Source organism: Ochotona curzoniae, unplaced genomic scaffold (assembly GCF_017591425.1).
Source record: "Ochotona curzoniae isolate NIBS_2020 unplaced genomic scaffold, NIBS_Ocur_1.0 scaffold_4701, whole genome shotgun sequence".
NCBI classification, from domain to species: Eukaryota; Metazoa; Chordata; class Mammalia; order Lagomorpha; family Ochotonidae; genus Ochotona; species Ochotona curzoniae.
This window is the reverse complement of record NW_024467122.1, coordinates 61141829-61162883: the sequence shown is the minus strand read 5'-3', so window position 1 is coordinate 61162883 and position 21055 is coordinate 61141829. Positions and strand designations below refer to the sequence as shown.

Below are 21055 nucleotides of genomic sequence, written 5' to 3'. Positions count from 1 at the left end.
ATTTTTACAACATTATCTCTAGGCTGGTTATATAGTATAGTCTTTAAGCTTTCACTTTTTGAAACTGATATTCAGAAGCTAAAGTATTTATCTGTTTGATTTCATACTCAGCGTTTAATTCCCTCCCAGAGTTTGGGTGTTTCCACATTTATACAACTATTTGAATTTACTCATTAAACAATTTTTTTAGTCCTTCCTACACTAACTAACTTAACTTAGATTCCTAGCATGGCTACTGTTTGGAAATTCAATCTTTGATTAGATACTCAATTACATGGAGTTTCATTCCTACCAACTTCCTGTAATTCTATACCTTTGGGTAAAAATATTAGTGGCTAAACTGTGCCGGAGAAAGTATAGGCACTGTGATTCACATAGTTCAGTGTTCATTTAGTAGGGCTGGGGTGAAAAAAACACGGTTTCGACTTGAAATGCTAGAAGATTGTTGTTCTTGTGTTACTCATTCATGCAAATTGGAGAAGGTATAATTGAAACAAGGTTGGCTCTGTTTGAGTCAGTGTGCTGCAGCTGAGCTCAGCTTAAAGGTCGCTGGAAATCAAGTGCTTTGTAAGTGAGGGCATTTTGACTACAAGCGATTCAAGATATTTTGGAACCGTCAGCCTCAGGACCGGGCTGTCTTTTTCTCTCCGTGATATCTGGTATCTGATGTTTTACCAAGGACGCAGGGTACTGCTCCGCAGCTCTTTGAGGCAGCACAAATGATTTTTTCTTGCGATGCCGTGCAGCTGCTTCTAGCCTGTCTCCCGACAGAGATCTTTGTTATGACTTCCAGCCCTTAACATGTTTGGAAATGAGGACAAATGGCACAAAGCTTACGATTGCACTTTGCAGCCAGAAGAAGCAATACGTACCCTTTGTCAGAGACCTCCGGAGATGATTTGGATGGCCACGTCCACATGGGCTTCCAAAAGCCAGCACGGATTTCAGCGTCGAACGTGGTTCAAATGAAGTTGACTCCCAGACACGCTGCTGGAGCTCCATTAATCAAGGAAAGTGTTAAGGCTCAGGAAAGACCATCTGCTCCTGCGTCTGAAAATGTTAATAAAAAGAGCAGCTGTTTACAGATTTCACTGCAGCCAACAAGGTACAGTGGATGTCTTCCATCTTGCAGTGTCTTAGCTGATGGCGATGACACGTCTTCGTGTGCTTGTGTCTTGAAGAATGACATTGACAGCCCTGCTGTGGCTGATCATGAACTGAATGCTGGCACCGGTGGCCACCTTTTAAGCAGTTCTGCCATGTGTAGCGGTAGCCTTTGTCACTTTCCTGCCAGTGATAATGGATCTTACAGCAGCACCGGTAGTGACTACGGGTCATGTGCAAGTATCACAAGCGGAGGCTCGTACGCAAACAGTGTTGTCAGTGACAGCAGCAGTTACACTTTTCCATCAAGCGACGATCCATTTTTGGGTGGAAATTTATATTCTGACAGCACCTCCCACAGAAGTGTGCCAATCAGGATTGCCACTCCACGTGAAATTTTTTCAAGAAGTACGAGTACAGTTCCTTTTGTCCAGGATGACTTGGAGCCTGGATTAGAGACAGTGAAGTTGGCAGTGAGCAGGAACCCGAAAATGCCACTCAAACGCTGCTCATCCTTGGTCATTTTTCCCAGGAGTCCTTCAAATACCCCACCAACGTCTCCCACGAGTACAAGTACTCTTCCGAGCAAAGGATCCTACCAAACTTCACACCAGTTTCTGGTGTCTGCCAGTGACATGGCACATCATGAAGATGGTACCAGTGCTAAAGGATTTCTTTCAACAGCTGTCAATGGGCTCCGGTTGTCTAAAACAATCTACACACCTGGAGAAGTAAGAGACATCCGGCCACTTCACGGGAAGGGCTCGGCACCAAAGAAAGTTGCCCTGTCACGGAACAGTCCCAAACAGAGTGCCTGGGAGAAGTCACCTGAAGGATATTCTTGTGTTTCAGTGCATTTCACACAACCAAAGGCAATCACAGCAGATGGTGAAACTACAGATGAGAATTGTCAAGCAGAGATGTCGGAAGTCGAGCTGAACTCTGATTCAGAGTGCATGCCCAAGCTCAGACCCAGGACATCTGTATGTTTGCCATCCTCCCTAAATGCAGATTACCAAGTAAATATCAGTGGAGAGTTGGAAAGACCAAATTCCCCGACAAACAAAAGCCATGCCATTTTACAAAGGAGTATTTCATTGGGAGGAACTTATCCAAGTATTTCCTGTTTATCCAGCCTTCAACACAATTGTGCTAAGGGGGGACCATCTCAGTTGCTCATCAAGTTTGCATCTAGGAATGAAGATCAGGTTGCGGGTTTCTCAAGAGACAACAGAGATTTCATAAATGAACTGTCCAATTCTTGTAAGGTAAGTTTCCTTTGGTCTTGCTAAATGAGTTTTATGCTGGAATAGCTTACGGATAAATTTGGTTAAAGTATGCTATGCTCAGCATTTCCTGATCTTTAGCTAGCAAGTATTTTATAGTCATGAACATTATATTTTTCAAGCTGAAGATTCTCTGATGGTTTTTTCACTTTAATAATTTAACAGTTTCCAGAATACATATTTTTTTAAATCTCTTGTCTAAATGATGTAAGCAATAAAATGTTTCTGTGGCATAATAGCAACTATTGAATAACAGTCTAGTTTACAACGTGTTATCTGGGTTTGGTTTTTCCTCAAGTGGCATAATAGTTGAGTCATTGACTCCTTATTTTATTCCTGCTTCTGAGAGTACTACTTTGGTGTTGTCCCCTCTTTTATTATTGTGAAATAAGTAAAACATCAAATGCTTGCGTACGATAGTAAACCAGTGTTACGTAAAATGTAAAGATTGTCTTACAGAGGACCGTAGAAGGAAGACTTCTCTACACTGCATGTGTTTGTAAGAGCATTGATAAAAAACTGCCAGGCTGCAAGTTTAAAGCCAAGGAGAAATACATGGCCTTTGCATCTGTATATGCCCCGGCCACAGGGATTTTGTTTCCATCCTACTTTTCTTTAGCCACCAGTGAATACTGCCTGCTAAAATATAACTCAATTCTTCAGCAATACTAAATTCTAAGTTTTCTTAGTGTGATTTTGGTTTCGGCTGCTAGGCATTTTACAGGCTTTTTACCTTATCTGTTGTTTCAACAAGTTTGCTTTATTATACTAGCAATTTAACTCTAGTGAGTCCTAGCCAGAACAACCCTTTATGTAATATGGTTTTTCCAAACTATTTAAAGTATTTTGAACAGAAGTACAGTTTTGACTTTCCACATTGGGAAGCTCCCGCTAGAATCCAGGAAATTTATAATTTTTTTTCCTGACCAACCCTATTATAGATAGGGTTGGTGTTTTTTGAGGGTGGGAATGAATATACCTGTATGTTTATATAACATGCAGTATCTGCATTGAAGGTTAAACAGGAAAAAAAAAAACCTTTAGGTCAGTGTTAAGTATTAGCTAGTTTGTTTTCTCTTTGTTTTCTCTTTGTTTTCTCTTTGTAGAGATGTGATAAAATTAATCATTGTTGCCAGTGCCCACACATTAATATAGGCAACAGTCTTTGCTGGAAATGAAATAAAGGTCAGATTTTAAATTCTGATCTGTGATTTAGAATTACGGGCTCCATTTAGAAAACTTGTTATAAAATAGGTTTTCAGAAGACTGTCATTCCTCCAAGCATTTTGCCCTGAAAAATGAAGAAATGGTTAAGAAAAATACTAATAGTAGACTGTTTGACCCTAGTACGTATTATGAGCTTATTTTATACTTTGTTAAATAATCTGGGAATAATTAATGTAAAATGCATATGGAAATATCCTTAATTTGGTTGATTTTCTGGCAATATTATAATTTGGTCTTGTTGGTACTTTTTGTTAAATAATCTACTGGGAATAATTAGTGTAAAATACATATAGAAATATCCTTAATTTAATTGATTTTCTGGCAATGTTACAATTTGGTTTTATTGGTACTTTTGAAAAAGGATATTTTAGAGAGTTTTTATGAAATGTGAATTAAATGTCTTTTGCATTGCTGGAAATACACAATTTTTTTTCATTGGTTTTATTTACATTGAGGTAGGCCACCTTAAATTTTTTTGTGACACATTCTGTTTTGTAGTAGATTACTGGTTTATAAAGCCTGGCAGACATACTCACTTTTGCTGGAGAACTTTAAATTAGTCCTCTCTTAGATGTTCATTAATCAAAACCTGCTTGTAAAAGTACTGTAAATAGTAGTGACACTTAAGTTCATTTTGTACTAGATACAAATTGCTTTAACTGATAAATAGTAAAGCAAGGACTTGTTTTAAGAGGAACACACTAATATTGCTTTTTTCTAAACATAGCAGTGGTAACAATAATAGGGTTTTAGAAATAATCCTGTGTTTATCAATAATTATATATTAATCTAATTATAGTGGTATATTGTAACTCACTTATAAATAAACAGCTCCCAAAATATTTCCCATGTCTCCAGTTAGTCTGGGTCCGTATTCTGATCTGCTGAGTCTGGACTCAGAGCTAACAAGTTGATACTAGAGTAGTATTTAGTAATGTCAGCTATCTGTACCCAGCAGCCGGGAAATTAAATCACCGCTCTGCTCCGAGACCCTGGGTTCTGAGGTGCTGTGAGGTCCACGGATTGTTTTCTTGTGTGTTTGGCTGCCAGTCTGCAGCAGTGCAGTGTCAAGTTTCGTCTGTAATCAACAGCTCATTAATGACTGATTTTTGAAGTTCAGTGAGAACTTTTACCTGTGTCTGGGACACAGGCTGGGTTCTGTGTTTACAGCTTAGAGTGAAGGTGAGATTTCAGAGTCTTTTCTTTGGACAGTGGTGTTTCTGTAGAAGGCAAAGCCAGGAACAGAACAATGTCTGGCCTGGGGTGATGTGAGCCCTTATTTGAAGAACAGGGTTTTTGTCAAGGCTATGTCATAGCTGTTGACCTGAAAATGGAAATTGGGCCCTATTTTCTTAACTCAACCAGTTGAGGAGCTAAGGTACTCTACATAAATATGGTGCTTACAGAATTGTGACTTTTGAGATTTCTAAAGTCTACAGCAGGTAGTTTACCCTATTAGTATGTTTTTAATCTGTTAATTTCTGAGTTTCCTATATGATACTACTAGCCTACCTGGAGACTTTACACTTAGTATTTTACAGCATTTTGCCCGAATTTCTACATGTCTTCATTCATTGCTCATATGTACATTTTCATTTGAGACATATTTTTACTTCTGTTACAAAGCTGTTGTATTCTTTATCTGTTATTTTATCCTGAGGGGGTAATAGTGCTTAAACCTTAGAAGAACTTTGTCCAAATATATGCTTCAGTGATTCCAAAATCTGTAACACTAATCTCAAGATTATACATTTCAGTTTTTTCTTTATTTGGCTTTGCTTCCTAAAATAAGCACTTTAAATCATACTAATTTTAGTGCTCCATTATTTTTCTGGTCATTATTTTACTAGATTTAGCAGGATGTTTAGAGACATCTGGTTGAGTTTATTTTAAACAACACTTGATCTTTTCTATTAAAATGGAATTTATTAATATTGACTCTAAAACTGATATAAAATGTGAATGATCAGCTTTAGGAATTTGGTGAACAATATTATTTGTGGATTTCTTGGAACTGAGGAGTTACGTTAATTTGGGGAGGTTCATGAGCTGAATTGTGTACTTAGAAATATTTCGCATTCTCTGTAGGATCTAGCTTCTTAGGTTCATGTGTCTATCACACATTTAAATACCAGGCACTGTCCCAAGTGCTGGGAATAAAAAAAAAAGAATAAAAGTCTGTCTCAGGGCAAGTCCCTTCTTGTGGCCTTTTACTAGATAACACGCTGACAGCCTCCCTCCCCCACAAAGTCTTTGGTTTCAGCATAATGTGCAAAAAATAGAGATGGGTATGAGAAAGATCTGACAGTGTTTTGCTGGAGGAAAGGACCCCAGTAAGTAGAGGAAGGCTTCACAGAGGAGGTGGTGTTGGAATTGTTAGAGTTCAGCTGGCAGAGAAAGCAAGGAGAACAGAGGGCAGGGCTTCTCCGTCTCAGCACTGCTGGACTGGGGGACTGGCTGCATCTCCTGAGAGGGGCTGTCTGGGCACTGTGCGGTACTCAGCAGCACCTCTGCCATCTGCCCACTCAGTGCCAGTAACACGCCTGTTCACCAGAGTAACAACCGAAAAATGACTCCGGTCATTGCCTGATGTCTCTCAGGGAGCACGCTTTCCCCTCCTTGAGAACCTCTGTTTTCGGTGAGAGCACCAGCACAGGCAGGGATAGAGATACGTACGGCTGCACTCACTCAGAGCAGTGGGGGTTGGTGGACCAGGAGATGAGGCCTGCAAGTGGCTGGGACTCCCATTAGTTCTGGTCCCTTCTGCTGGAGAGAAAGGGGCCTGTCTCCTGCTGACAGGCAGTAGTTCCGACATCCAAGGTCCACACTGTCCCATTGTTTAAGCTGCTCCCTCTCACCTTTGCATCCTATGCCAGAGCAGCAGGTTCAAGTCCCCGCTTATCCACCTCTGAGCCAGCTTCTTGCTGCCGTGCCTAAGAAAGCAGTAGAAGATGGTCCAATTTGGGTCGCTGCCACCTCTATGGGAGACCCAGATGCAAATCTTGGTTCCTGGTTTTGAGCATCCCTGGCTATTACAGAGATCTGGAGAGTGAATTGGTAAATGGAAGCTCTCTCAGACTATGTCTGCTTCTAAATAAATACATAAATAAATGTTTTTCAAAGGTAGCTAGGTGATGGAAGACCTTATTTCAGAATATAGAGTGTTCGCTTTTTTAAAAAAAAGATTTATTTATTTTTATTGCAAAGTCAGATATGTAGAGAGAGGAGGAGAGACAGAGAGAGAAATATCTTCTGTCCGATGATTCACTCCCCAAGTGACCGCACCAGCCAGAGCTGTGCCGATCCGAAGCTAGGAGCCAGGAACTTCCTCCAGGTCTCCCATGTGTGTGCAGGGTCCCAAGGCTTTGGACCGCCCTTGACTGCTTTCCCAGGCCACAAGCAGGGAGCTGGTTGGGAAGTGGAGCTGCTGGGATCAGAATTGGCACCTATATGGGATCCCAGCGCATTGAAGACAAGGACCTCAGATGCTAGGCTACCACGTCAAACCCAGAGTGTTCACTTTTGTGTCTTCAGAAGATAAACTCAGGTGACACCGTGGATTAGAAACAAATAGAACTGTCTTAATGTGAGTGACAGAGTGAATGAGGAGGGGTAGCCGCATGGGGAAGGAGGAGCCATCTCCTGCTCTTAGGTTTGTGCTAGAAGACTGCAATGTAGTGGGTCCCTGGAGAGACAAGGGCCAGGCCTTGAGAAAGAAGCATTCGCTGGGTGGGTAGATTGGGAGTTGGGAGCAGAAAAGTGTTATGTGAGGATGAGCTCACCAAGGGAAGTACAAAGTGAGATGGGAAGGAAGGACAGAACCCCAGACCACTACAACTCTAGTGATGCAGCAAGAAAAGACAGAGCAAGGCACTGAGTTAGAGCTCCTAGGGAGGCCAGGAGCCACCTGATCTGGAGGGAAGGAGTTAGAAGGAAGGGGAGAAGGGTGCAGGCAGCATACAATGCCACAGACAGCTTGTGTGCCCCCTGGACATAGTGGTTAAGAGATCCTTGGTGATATTAGCAAGAGTAAACTAGGGACAGAATGGGAAGCCAGGTAGAAGGAGGGAAATAAGGGATAAAGTTGGTTTGCTTGCATAATGCCATAGATTGCATGCAAGGTGGGCCATCACAAAGAAGACATGATGTTAGTTAGGTGACTATAAATGGGTAAGACACTTCCCTTCCTATAAAAAGAGCAAGTCTCTGTTCCAGGCGGAGATAAAGAGGTCATGGTGATGTGCTTTTTCACCTTGGAATTCACAGAATAAATGAAAGGCCAGTGAGGGCGGAAGTGGAGATTCAGCAGTATCTAATGAGGGACACGGAGAATTAGAAGTGAAAACTTGGCACAACCTATAAATACTCACAGCTCACTTTGGACAGCGTGTCTTTGACTTTCTCAGTCCCCTCCCTATCACCATAAATAAGACAAAGCAAATAGAGCTCCCAGGTAGAGAACAAGTCAGGATTTTCACCTCATTCCTGAAACTCCTTGGAGAATAACAGCCCTGTCTGTCTCACTGCCTTCTCACAAGACGAGCCCACCATGTGCTGTTGTTTTAAGGCCTGGCCCTCCTGGGTCCTCCCTTGTGTCACATTGTGGATCCCTAAGAACAAGAGACCAGCAGAAGCCAGGGCCAAAGCCAATGTCGACAGAGGGGCCTTGGCAGAGGCCCTGGGTGTGGCAAGGCGACGTGTTGAGGTCAGGAAGGTGGTTAGGAGGAGGAGCGAGTGAGTGTGGAGGAGAGACGCTTGCTCCGTCAACACTTCCACAAATACCTGGAGTATTGCTCACATGTCTGGTTCAGTACCCTTTCTTTGTCCTCGTTTGAGACTAGAAGGCCATGTTCAAATCCAGACAGACATTTACAGATACAAGAAAAACAAAGGGGGAACTTTGTTTCAGCTCTATGAGGTGTTTGGGGGGAGGCTGTCAACATGGGAGCAGTTCCACTTTTGCTAAGAGTTGACCACCCTCTTGATATACATCTGGAGCAGCAAATCTGAGCACTTAGAAGGGCAAGCAGCTAGCCTCTGTGTATGCCTTGGGTTTGGGGTGTTTTGTTTATTTGAAAGGCAGATGAACATAGAGGGGGAAATGAAAGACATCTTGCATCCACTGATTCCTTCCCCAAATGGCTAAAAGAACCAGGGCTGGGCATGGCCAATGCTGGAAGCTGACCTGAATCTGGGTCTCCATTGTGGGTGGCAGGGGTTTAAGTACTTAGGCCATCAGTTGCTACTTTGCCCAGGAGAATCAGTAAGGAGCTACATCCGAAGTGGAACAACTGAGAGTTGAACTGACAGTCCAGTCTGGGGTGCCAGCATCTTAGGTGGCAGCTTCACTGCACCTCCAAGCCAGCCCCTGTGTCTGTATGCTGTATAGACAATCCAGGTGCCCATCACAGCAAAGAGTACCTTGAATCAGCACATCCCTCCAGGACATCATCACGCTCCAGGACATAAATAAGGGAAAAAAGAGAGTAGGCCTTCTCTTTATTTAGAAGTATCACATAAGCATAGAACTGTTCATCAGTTTTATCGGCCTTTACTAGACGTATGTGTAAGTTCTGCTCATTAAGTACAAAAGTACTCTCAGCTCTTTAGCTTTTGTTCATCTTGCAGAATGTCTCATATTTCATTATATATTGAATATAATCTCATTAAGGATTAATTCTTTTTTTCTCTCAAGTTTTCGTGTATGTATTGCCTCTAATGCTTTATGAAGGGCTTTTTAAGATGTCCGTTGGCTCCATGACTTTTCAGATTTTCAAGAGCATGCCAATAACCCATGGATCTTGTTCAAATCCAGGTTCTGGTCTGCCTGACTGGGAAAGAGGCCAGAGATATCTGTATTTCTAATAAGCTAGCAGATCACACCATTGCTGCTAATTCTCCAAACATACTTTGTGAAGCAAGGCTTAAGATCTTTCTTGATAAAGATCATAATGCAGTTCATAGTTGAAGCACTGTTAAAATAAAAATTTACTTAAAAACATACCCATCCAATTCAGATGCCAGTTGTATATACAGAGATCTGAATTTTTTGTTGTAAAGAAAATAAGAAAATTTCTTTGATTTTCTTATTTTACGACCACAAGTATACTTGAGGCCAAGGCCAAAATAATTTCCAGGGTTTTAAATCCATTTAGGCATCCAGATTAGTATTTGATTGAAACCATGTAATAAGAAAGAGATTATTTCGACATTTAAAATTCCAAAGACAAGGTTGCCTACTTATTAAAGAACTACGATAGAAGTGATAACAAAAATTCTGACTTTTAAAGTCTACAGGATTACCTTTTTGTTAAAAATTTTGCAAATACTGGTCTGTAAGGAATGCTGTTCGACTTAACGGGATCTCTAGTTCACGATACTGACTGTGATTCTTGTTTATGTTATTTTAAAAATCATTGCCTAAATGTAGTTTATTAAAATAATACATTGTTTTGGAATTGTTTAAATAAGAATATTTAAGTTTTTCATTGCCTTATGGAATGAATGAAAGCAGCCTATATAATCGATGCTTAATTAGGAACTGTCCTTTTGATAGCTTATTAGGAGAAAGTTTAAAGGCCAATTATATATGTTTGTAATGCTTTTTTTTTTGAAGATTTATTTATTTTTATTGGGAAGTCAGATTTACAGAGAGGAGGAGAGGCAAAGATCCTCCATCCGCTGGTTCATTCCCCAAGTGGCTGCAACAGCTGGAACTAAACTGATCCATAACCAGGAACCAGAAGCTTCTTCTGAGTCTCCCATGTGGGTGCAGGGTCCCAAGGCTTTGGACCATCCTCAGCTACTTTCCCAGGCCACAAGCAGAGAGCTAGATGGGAAGTGGAGCTGCTGGAATAGGAACCAGCACCCATATGGGATCCTGGCACATTAAGGCAAGAATTCAGTTCCAGGCAATTGCGACAGGCTTTTTGCTTCTTAACTTTGTATACAACTTTTCAAGTACAAATCAACACTTGAAAATCTTAAGCACTGTTTGCAGCCACTTGAGAAAGCATACTGATGGCTGCATTTTAGTAGTATTTGTGGGTACTTGTGGCTTAGCCTAATTTCAAAAGGCTTTATAAGATATTCAACATTTCAGGTAAAAAATGAAAACCAAGAAACATAACAGGAAAAAAAGCTGAAAATAGAGATCTAGAAATAGTGTATCAAGTAGACAGGCAGATGTAAATTTTTTAGAGTTGATTCTTGAGGAGGAGTTAAGCTTCTAGGCAGTCTTTCTTGCTCTGATCTATGAGATAATCATTCCCTAAATAAGGGACTTTTGGTCTTGTTTCTGCTGTATAGCCATTGAACAGTGCCTAAGTCAAAATGGACGATACGTGTTTATGAAGTTGACGAATACATCAAGGACCCCTTTGGATGCTGTAGAGGTAGCTGCAGAATCCTGATAGGTTGGGGTGAGGAGACAGCTTTGCCCAGACAGATAACCAAGGCAGGGTACTTAAGTGATGAGTATAATGAAGAAAGGGCACTACTCCATGCTTCATCCTTCTCATGCAAGAGTGGCACTCTTAAATGAATACCTTGTCCCTGGGGTGGATGCCAGTGGAATATTATGATGGTGACTCAAGGATTAGTTTCCGCAGTGGAGTCTGATTCATAGCCTACATATTCCACTAACTGCTACCACTGAGCTGTGTGCCCAGATAAAGGCTCTGAGCAAGCTTTCTGAAGGGAAGAAGGAGTGGGGAAACACTTGGACAAGTTTTAAAGCAGCAGCCATTTGATTAGCTCTATGTTGACCATTTCATAATGAAACAGCTTCCATCCAGATCTGATGGAAGTGTCAGGAATCCCAAGAGCAGTTCCTGAAGTCTCAAGTCACTGGATAGCTAAGAATGACCTTCGCTCTGCACCACAGTGGAGCGACTGAACTGCCTTGCGGCGTCACAGAGCTTAGTGGAAACTCAAGTCATCTTCAAAGCAAATGAGTTTAACAAGTATTTATCAGAAATAGAATGTGTGGCTGCCGTGGGTGGCAGATACTACTGCATTTGAAGAGCTGATAACTGAAATAGGAAGACAACATAATCCACGGGAAACAGTGAACATTCTAGTCTGACATATATTACTATTCATATACCTACTGCAGGCAGGTGAATATCTAACTTCCGACACAGGAGATTGTGTAGTTTTGAATTAATTGTAATTTTGTGTCGGGGTAACTCATGTCTGTTTTAAGGCACATGTTATTTCTCTGAGGATTTTCTTCAAGTGTCTTTGTACTCCCTCTTCCTGTAATTCCTTTCAGCCATTATGTGTACTTCCTGAGTTGATCTCAAATTTTTCTGTTTCCTGTTTCTTTGCTTCCTTATACTGCTTTCTGAAAGAGAGCTCCCAAGTTTGCTCTTTTCTTTAAAAACATTTGGTTATTTTTTATTTCTATGTATTTTTTTTTTCTTGTCTGATGATTTCCTATACCTTACATCCTGCTAGTTTTATCAACTATGATCTCTTACTTCTCTGAGAATATTTTAGTTCAACTTTGTTTTGTTGTTCCTTGTTTGGGGTCTTACCTTGTCTGCAGTTCCCACGGGTCCCTTTGCTGTTTGTTGTTGGACCTTTTCCTGAGTTGCTCCCGTCTGACAGTGACTTACTGTAGGGCTGCCTGCAGGCTCTGTCCCTGGTGGGAGATGTCAGTCTCTGCAGATCATTTTTCTGAGGTCATTTTCTTTTTCCTGAAACGGAACTTCCAGGGTTGCACAGTTACGTTTTATAATGTTGCTCGTTGGTAAATGAGAAGCAAAGATGATTTCTTTCTGTAGGTCCTGAGTCTAGCTCATTCAGGAAAAACCATGTCTTGAAAGTTACATTTAATTATGAATGCTTATGGTACGGATGATAATTAATATATAGTAAATGAGTTGTCAGATTTTCATACCTACTTTCTAAGATGCCTTGTGTATGTTCTAGAAATGCATATTCTCCTAGAAAGAAAAAACTAAAACATTTTTTATGAAAGAAAATGTGGTTTCCAAGGTGGGTTGGAATAGGGCCTTGGCTTACAACACTGGGCTGGTTCAGGTGCTGGCTACTCGACTTCAGATTCAGCTTTTTGTTAATGTGCCTGGGAGGGCAGTAGCAGATGGCTCACCTACTTGGTTCCTGCCACCCATGTGGGAAGCTCCAGTGGTGTTCTGTGCTCCTCGCTTTGGCCTGGTCCAAGTCCAGTTGTTGAGGCCATTTGGGAAATAAATCAGTGTATGGAAGATCCAATCAGAAATTCTTTTTGTCAGGCCAAACATTTGGCTTACTGGTTAAGACCTTGCTGGGAGTAAGAGTTCAAGCTCCGCTTCACTCCCAAATCCAACGTCCTGCTAATGCAGACCCAAGAAGGCAATAGGTGATGGTTTAAGTAGTTGGCTTCCTTCCACCTACATGGGAGATGAGGATTTGAGTTCACAGCTTCTGGCTTTATCCTGGACCAGCCCAAGCTTGTGCAGGTGTTCTAGGAGTGAACCAGTGTATGGAAAATCTCACTGTAGCCTTTCCTATTGCTCTCCCTCTCGGAAACAAAAAACAGAGCTTTTTAAAAATCCATCTTAACCTTCTGCATATGTGAAAGTTTACAACAGTTAGCACATTTTATATGTCATATTTCAAAAAACCTCTGAGAGAGGTGATGTTAGGAATAAGATAACAAATTCAAAAAACTCAGAATTGTTTCTTGGAGATCATGAATCTGATGATTGTCACAGTTGAGCCAAAGTTCAGCTGCATATTGTATTCTAAAGCCAGTTCTCGGGTGCCACTCAGCAGAAGGACTCCCTGAAGTGGGAGAAACCTACAGAGCACAGCTGCTTGGAGAAGGTGATTTTGGTTAAAAAAAAAAAAAAATCAAGTTGTTTCAAGGAAACATTGCATTCTGCCTACAATCCGAAGCCTTCTGTATTCTAAAGAGTCCATTTTTATTTCCATGAAAACTGACTTACCAGTTGATTAGCTTAAATCTTAACTAGAACATCAGTTTCTCTTGCAGGAGTTTCTTTTTCCTTTTCTTCCAATGTGAGCCCTTAGACTTTAGATTACTTTGTCACTTCTCATTACTTTCAGTGATGCACTCACAGGGAAGAGCTTCAAAAACTTCATGGACATTTTTTTCTTCTTGACAAAAATTGGTCTTCTTGAAGTCCCTCACACCTAACCTCCTTGGACAGTTTTTGAATATTTTTCTTCCTTCCTTCTTTCCTTCCTTCCTTCCTTCCTTCCATTATTATGAGCTATCTACATTATCATCAACCACCTGTCTTCTTTTTGTCTTAAAACTTTGTGTTGTGGGTCATTTCATGTACTCACAATAGTAGAAAGAATAGCGCAGTGTACCTGCTGGGCATGCCTGTCTCGCCTAATTTCAGAAATCATCGACATTTTTGTCAATCATTCCTGCCATTCCCTCCCCTCTTTTTATTTACTACAGTGTAATTTTTTTTTTTTTTACATAACTGCACTGGATCACATTTTTCCTATAGATGATAAATACCTTGAAAGTGTTTTATTTATTTATTAAAGAAGGAGGAACATTTTTCATTCCTTGGCTCACATCTCCAATGCGTGCACCATCTCAGGACTGTACTGTGCCAAAACCAGGAGCCTGGAAGTCGATCCAAACTCCTGCTGTGGGTGCGGGGGGGGATTATCATCTCACTGCTGCCTGCTGAGATCTTTGTTAGCAGCAGTGAGGACCCAAGAGCTTGGCCTGGCAGTTAGTGATGCCCCTGAGGCTAGCATCTAGTCTAGCCAAGATCTAGTCCCAGCTCAACTCCTGATGGCAGTTTCCCATGAATGTGCAGCAGTTGAGGGCTCAAGAAGAGAAATTTCTCATGAAATTCCTCCATGCCATCTGCGCGGAAGACCCATATTGAGTTCCAACGTCTTGTCTTCAGCTTGGCCCTGCCTCAGCTGTCGGCAAGCTTTAGGACGGAGAATCAGTGGATGGGAGAGCATGCTCTATGTTTGTCTCTCTGCCTCTCTCTCTGCCTTTCAAGTAAATGAATAAAAATTTAAATAGTCTTGTTGCTATTCTCTCTGTTTCATGTTTTTAACAAAAAAAAATTTACAAAGACTGAATATGCCAATTTATATTACGATGTTTACTTGACAGTACCTGAAGAAAGCAAAGCAATTTTGCTATTGTAATTTTACATCTCTCTGTTCTTTAAGGGACATTCATAAAAACTCAGTCTTACAGGAGTCATAGAAGCAATTCAATGTTGTTAACCCAGTGCAGTTTTTAAAATGTCTCCTTATAAACCACCTTTCCTTTCACTGTAATTAATAATTCTGTGTTTGGCTGTTGGAACTTTTTTTTTTTTTCAGCCTGCTAAAGTTATTTTGGGCATTACCCTGGCGTGCCATTTGTGGATTTTAGCAGGCAGGTAGTAAAATTTCTCAAATATACTGATACTTTTATTTTTTTAGGCAGCATTCGTATCTATTTATTCACTATATATAATCGGCTTTCCCAAGCTTCACCAGCCAGCAGGTCCCAGTGGCTGCAAAATACTAATTAGCAAGTTCACCACTGAGAGCTTCTCAGCAGTTCTGTGCATTGGAGGATAGGGAGGGATGGGGAGAGAAAGGAGTTTTCTGATTCTCCGATGGACAGCTGCAAACTTTCCTGAACAAATGTTGTTCTGCCAAGCATTGCTGGTATATAAACACAGGTGACACACCCTTGTAGATGCAGAGTTTTTTTTTTAAGATTTTTTTTTAAGATTTATTTATTTTTATTACTAAGTCGGATATACAGAGAGGAGGAGAGACAGAGAGGAAGATCTTCCGTACGACGATTCACTCTGTAAGTGCACGCAGTGGCCGGTGTGTGCCGATCCGAGGCCAGGAACCAGGAACCTCTTCCAGGTCTCCCACATGGGTGCAGGGTCCCAAGGCCTTGGGCCATCCTCGACTGCTTTCCCAGGCCACAGGCAGGGAGCTGGATGGGAAGTAGAACTGCCAGGATTAGAACCAGTGTCCATATGGGATCCCAGCACATTTAAGACAAGGACTTAAGCAGCTAGGCCATGCCACCGGGCCCTTAAGATTTTTTTAATTGGAAAGTCAGATTTACATAGAGATGGAGAGACAGAGAAAGATCTTCATCTGCTGGTTCACTCCCAAAGTGGCTGCATGGAGTTGAGCTGATCTGAAGCCAGATGCAGCTTCTTCTGGATCTCCTACACAGGTGCAGTGTCCCAAGGCTTAGGGCCATCCTCTATTGCTTTCCCAGGACACAAGCAGGGTGCTGGATAGGGAAGTGGAGCAGCGAAGATATGAACCAGCACCCATGTAGCATCCCAGCAGATGGAAGGTGAGGACTTTCAGCCACTAGGCTACCACACCAGGCCCTTTAGCTTCTGTTTTACTTGTCCTTCTGGGGTTTGGCTCTTTTCTTCTTAAGATGACTTTTTTCCTATAACGCTTCCCTCAGCCTTGCTTTGCATGTGATGATCAAGCCTATTTGGAAAGAAACAAATGGAGTCGTAATTCTGATTGCAGTGTATTAGGGGGTCGGCCAGCCCAGGAGGGTAAGTCTGGAGCCTAGACATAGCAAAAATGAAGGATAAAATCTTAAAGCCAAAAAAAAATTGTTTTTCTTAAAATAATTTCCTAGAACACAGCTGTCTGACCTAGTTGCCAGTGGCCATGTGTGGTTGATGAAATTTAAATTGATTTAAATGAGATTTAAAATTCTGAACCACATCTGCACATTTGCCATTAGTAATGGCTCCTGCATTGGACAGCACGGTTCCAGAACATTCCTGTTATTGCTAAGGGTTGTAATGAACAGTGTTTGTCCAGAAAATGAAGCTTCAAGCTACAAGACATTGATATCCCTGTAACTTGACTGCCCCAGTATCCTGGGTCAGGAGCCTGCCACTGCAGTCCTTGAGGCTGTGCGGCTAAAGGAATGGAGCTGCGGCCCAGTGGCCTGATTTTTCTCTCCTGGGTACCTACATTGCTGTAAGAAAAACGTTGGTTTTCAAAGGGGTCCATTGAGTTTGTATTTTCTTAAACAACAGTAACCTAGATCTGTTTTTCCCTCCTGTTTTCATTGATACATTATATTTTTCAGCAAAAATAACATTCATTTTCAACCCTGGGAGAAATCTTTTAAATGTGTTTACAGATTAGCAAAATTTACAGATAATCAAGTCATCAAATTATAAGAATCATCAGTCCTGCTTCTGGAACTTAAAAAAGAAAACTGAGAGTTATTCATTTCAAAATGTAAAAAATTTTAGAAGACATTTTATCCCACCACTGCATAAAGTAGTCTTGTGTCAAAGTTTACCATGGAGTGAGAAGGTGGGGTTGGAAGGGAAAGAGACTGTCTGGGGAGCCTTTGGGTAATCTACTCAGCTTACAGATGCTCTTGGCCGCTTGAACCTTCTTGACACGTGCTGCTGACCAGGTGCTAGCTGAGATTGAGTTATGAGTGTCCCCAATGATCAGTGTGCATCGGTTGTGTGTGATAGTATCTGTTGATTAGGGAAGATACTGTGGAAAATCAACTAGCATGCATTGAACTTAATAAAGAGGAGTAGAAAGCCGAAATAGTTGTGGCTTCAAAGAGACTTGATGAATTTTCAGGCAGTTTCAAGGAAATTTGCCAGAAGATCACCTCACTAAGGTGGATGGAAAGAAAACATTGGGGTCAGCGTTTGGTTCAGTAGTGACTTGGGGTCCCAGGATCCCGTTTTGAGCTGCCTGGTTTCTCTGCTTCTCATCAGCTTCCTGCTGATGCACACACCTGGGAGCTCAGGTGGTCACCCAGGAGACAGAGTCCCTGCCACTCACAAGGATACCTGGGCTGTTTCTGGGCTCCTGTGTTCAGCTTGACTATTGTGCGCATATGGACACTGAGCCAGCAATTTAAAGGTCTCTGGTTTTTCAAATAAAATGAAAATAATTTTTCAACATAACAAATATTTTTAACAGAGAAGTAGCTTTTTACTATATGGGAATGTCCTTCATATGAAGGTCAGTAGTTTATAGAAGTCATACATTTCAGTTTTAGTTGTAAGGAATCTTCAGAAAATTTGTGGAAAGTTCGTATTATGAAAAACTGCTCATAGATTTCAAGATTCTTTCGCACTAAGGTAAACTTACCCTTGGATAAGTTGGATTTTCTCATAATCTTTCTGAGATAATCTGTCTTTCTGAGATAACCTTATATCTTTAGAAATGATTATAACTGGAATATGGCACAACATCAAGCATGGTAATAAGCTAAGTCATGACTTTCTACAATGCTCAGTGTGTTGCTGTGTCCTTTGCATTATGAGAAACCTTAGAATTATTTTTCACCTTTCTATTAAACATTGTTTAACACTCTTAAATTATGTTTAAACTTGTGGTGTAGTTTTATGGGAACCTAGGCCCTCTTGAGTTGTGAATCTCACCTCATGGATCTCTACGGGTGCTGTACTTGGGGTTACTGTCACTAGGAAATCAGAGTTGTCATCTCATGAAACTTGAAATCTAGCAATTCAAGTGAAATAGCCTGATTTGCCAAACTTGACCAATGGTAAAGCGTTGGCATCTGGAGCCAGGGTGGGAATGTAACTCAAAGCCACTAGAGGGCAGGAAAGGGCATGGACCAATGGGGCTCCGGCCATTGCAGTGCCATCCCTGGGCAGGGAAAACCAGTAGAGGATCCAGGAGCATTGGCTGTAGGCAAAACAGTGAGACCCATAGCAGGGACCCAAGAAAGCAGCCAGGAGCCAAACACTAGCACATTGTCATACTGATGGCAGAAGGTTCAGTTCACATCCAGGTTGGGGAAGGCACTCGGCTTGCAGGAAACTCCTGAGCGCCTCCTGTGTCACTCACGATGGCGCTGCAACTCAAACGTGCTGACCCATCTGGAGTGGGCAGGTGGCTCTTAAAGAGCCAGTCGCCCAGCCATCAAGGGAAAATGGAAGCCATCTTTTGTTGATGTAGCATTTTTTTGTCACAACTGCTGATTTGCTTTCATGACATCAGCTAGGTAAATTTCTTCCACCTCATATTATACCACTTCAGACCCAAATAGTTTTTATTAAGAAGGGATTGAGACAGAAGTGATTCAGCATACTTTTCCATTTAGTCAGAGAATGAAATAAATAAATAGTTAAGAAAGAATAAAGCCATTTTCAAAACTTGGGGCTGGCTTGGTAGCATAGGGCGTTAAGCTGTTGCCTGCAGTGTCAGCATTCCATTTGAGCTCCAGTTTGAGATCTCGATGTTCCCTTCTAATCCAGCTTCCTGCTAATGATCTCAGGCAAGCAAAAGAAGATGGTCCTATGACTTCAGTCCCTGCAACCCTGTGGAAGACCTGAAAGAAGCTCTGGAATTCTGGCTTTGGCCTGACACAGCCCTTATTGATATGACCATCTGGGGAGAGAAGCAGCAGATACAATCTACTGCTTATAACTCTGCCTTTCAAATAAACAAAAATCAATCTTTTTTTTTAAATTATAAATACATATAGAAGAAAGGGTCTTTGTACTTTTTCTTTACAGTGGCCCCAGTCTTAGATGAAAATTCTCTTGCCCTTAGCACCACAGTCTGGCAACGGAGGCAGTTACTAACACTTGCAGACTTGAGGGAATATACAGTCTACCTAGAGCGGGAACAAACTGCAATACCAGAGGTTGAAGTAGATACAAGGCAACGCAGAAAATTAGCAAGTTAGCATCAAGAAAACTTTTACTGCAATGGCTTGAGCTGGGCCTTATGAGTAGATAGGATTTACACTAGGCAAAAATGAGAAAGAATGGCTAAGAAGAGGGCACAGAGTTATTTTTATTACATAGACTTACAGAGTAGATTGGAAAGCAAAGGTATGTGGCCTAGAATCTCATGATTTTAAAAAATGGGTTTTTTCTTCTCCCCTGAGGCCAGTATTTCTTTTAAAAGGTTTATTTATTTAGTCTTTTTTTTTTTTCTTTTTTGGAAGATGGAGTTACAGAGAGGGAGAAACAGATTTTCCAACTGCTGACTGACTCACTTAATGGCCACAGTGACCAGGGCTGGGTCGGGCTGACACCAGGAGCTAAAAACTCCATCTGGTCTCCCTTGTGGTGGCAGGGACCCCAGTGGTTGGGCCTTCTTCAGATGCCTTCCTCAGAGCATCAGCAGGAAGCTGGATGGGAAGTGGAGCAGCCAGCTATCAAACTAGCACTCATATAGGATGCCGGCAGTGCAGGGAGAGGCTTAAGCTGACGTGCCACAACCATTGAGCCAGTATCTGGGGAATGCATTTCTGATCAGTCTCTAAGATAGCTTATGTAAAACCAGCCGCAGGACCAGCACCATGGCCAACCCTCTGCCTTGTCCCAGCATCCCATTTGGGCACTAGTTTGTGTCCCAGCTGCTCCACTTACCATCCAACTCCCTGCTTGTGGCCTGGGAAAGCAGTTGAGGATGGCCCAAAGCCTTGGAACCCTGTACCTGCATGGGAGACCCGGAAGAGGCTTCTGGGTCCTGGCTTCAGATTGGCACAGCTCTGGCCATTGTAGCCATCTGATGAGTGAACCAGCAGATAGAAGATTTTTCTGTCTCTCCTTCTTCCTATAAAATCTACCTTTCCAATTAAAAATAAATACATCTTTTTTTAATAAAAGAAATTTGGTTTTCTTAAAAGTATCCCAATCATATAACCACTTTTGCATTTGTATTGCTGCATAAATTGTTATTCCTCTGTACACTTGGGGAAATAATGTTGATTGCAATAGCAAGTCTAATCAAAAGAGAATTGACATAATTAAAATTCAAGTATAAATCTTTATTTTTTACGATGTCAGCTGGAAAGAAATGCAGACAACCTAGATCCCTCACTGCTTTGCCTTCATTCAGAGGGATCCTGTTCTGCTACCTACAGCAGTCCTGATTGACATTGTGTGTCAATCTGAATGACCAAGCTCGTCTGAAAGTACGCAGGATATAAATAGATAAATTTAGATGACTCTGCTTATTTGCCATCTGCTGACAAGGGGCAGTATTTACCCTCTGTGGTGTTCCCCAATAATTGGATATGGTGCCGGAGCTGTTGTGGGTGCATCACCCGAGAACTTGGAAGAACTAATGTTCAACTCCTCTTTGGACCAACCGAGCCTAAGTCACAAGGGTGGGAAGCCCAGCGATCTTTCTTAACCTTCCTGATGATTCTGACACATGTGGATACTCAAGGACCATTTGAGTGGAAGACTCAACCTGACTGTGCAAACTAGATCACTTTGGGTACAGTAGCCCTCTCATGGCTTTCCTCAGTTTCTCCATTTTAATGTTTGTCTTCTCTCACTTTGAATCAAGCATCTGAGTTTTTGTAGCTGTGCTTGCTGGCTTCTTGGAGTTGAAATCACTGTCTGTTTCAAAAGAGGCATCATCTGCTCATTTCAGTTTCTGTTTAAGTGACAGAGAAGTTTCTTTGG

General features: G+C 41.5%; 1 protein-coding gene across 6 annotated transcripts in view; it reads left to right on the top strand.

Moving 5' to 3' along the window:
- The window catches only part of NEDD4 (NEDD4 E3 ubiquitin protein ligase), a 125799-nt gene that overhangs the window by 48305 nt on the left and 56439 nt on the right, over positions 1-21055 (top strand). For 3 of the 6 annotated variants that reach the window (XM_040968751.1, XM_040968749.1, XM_040968748.1), the window contains exon 1: positions 321-2372. The exons of 1 other annotated variant lie outside the window; for it this stretch is intronic. In XM_040968751.1, coding sequence (XP_040824685.1) covers positions 822-2372 — 1551 coding nt within the window. In that variant the 5' untranslated portion in view covers positions 321-821. Of the gene's footprint in view, positions 1-320; positions 2373-21055 lie in introns of those variants that run through there. 2 more of the 6 variants (XM_040968750.1, XM_040968752.1) reach the window with 1 other exon arrangement.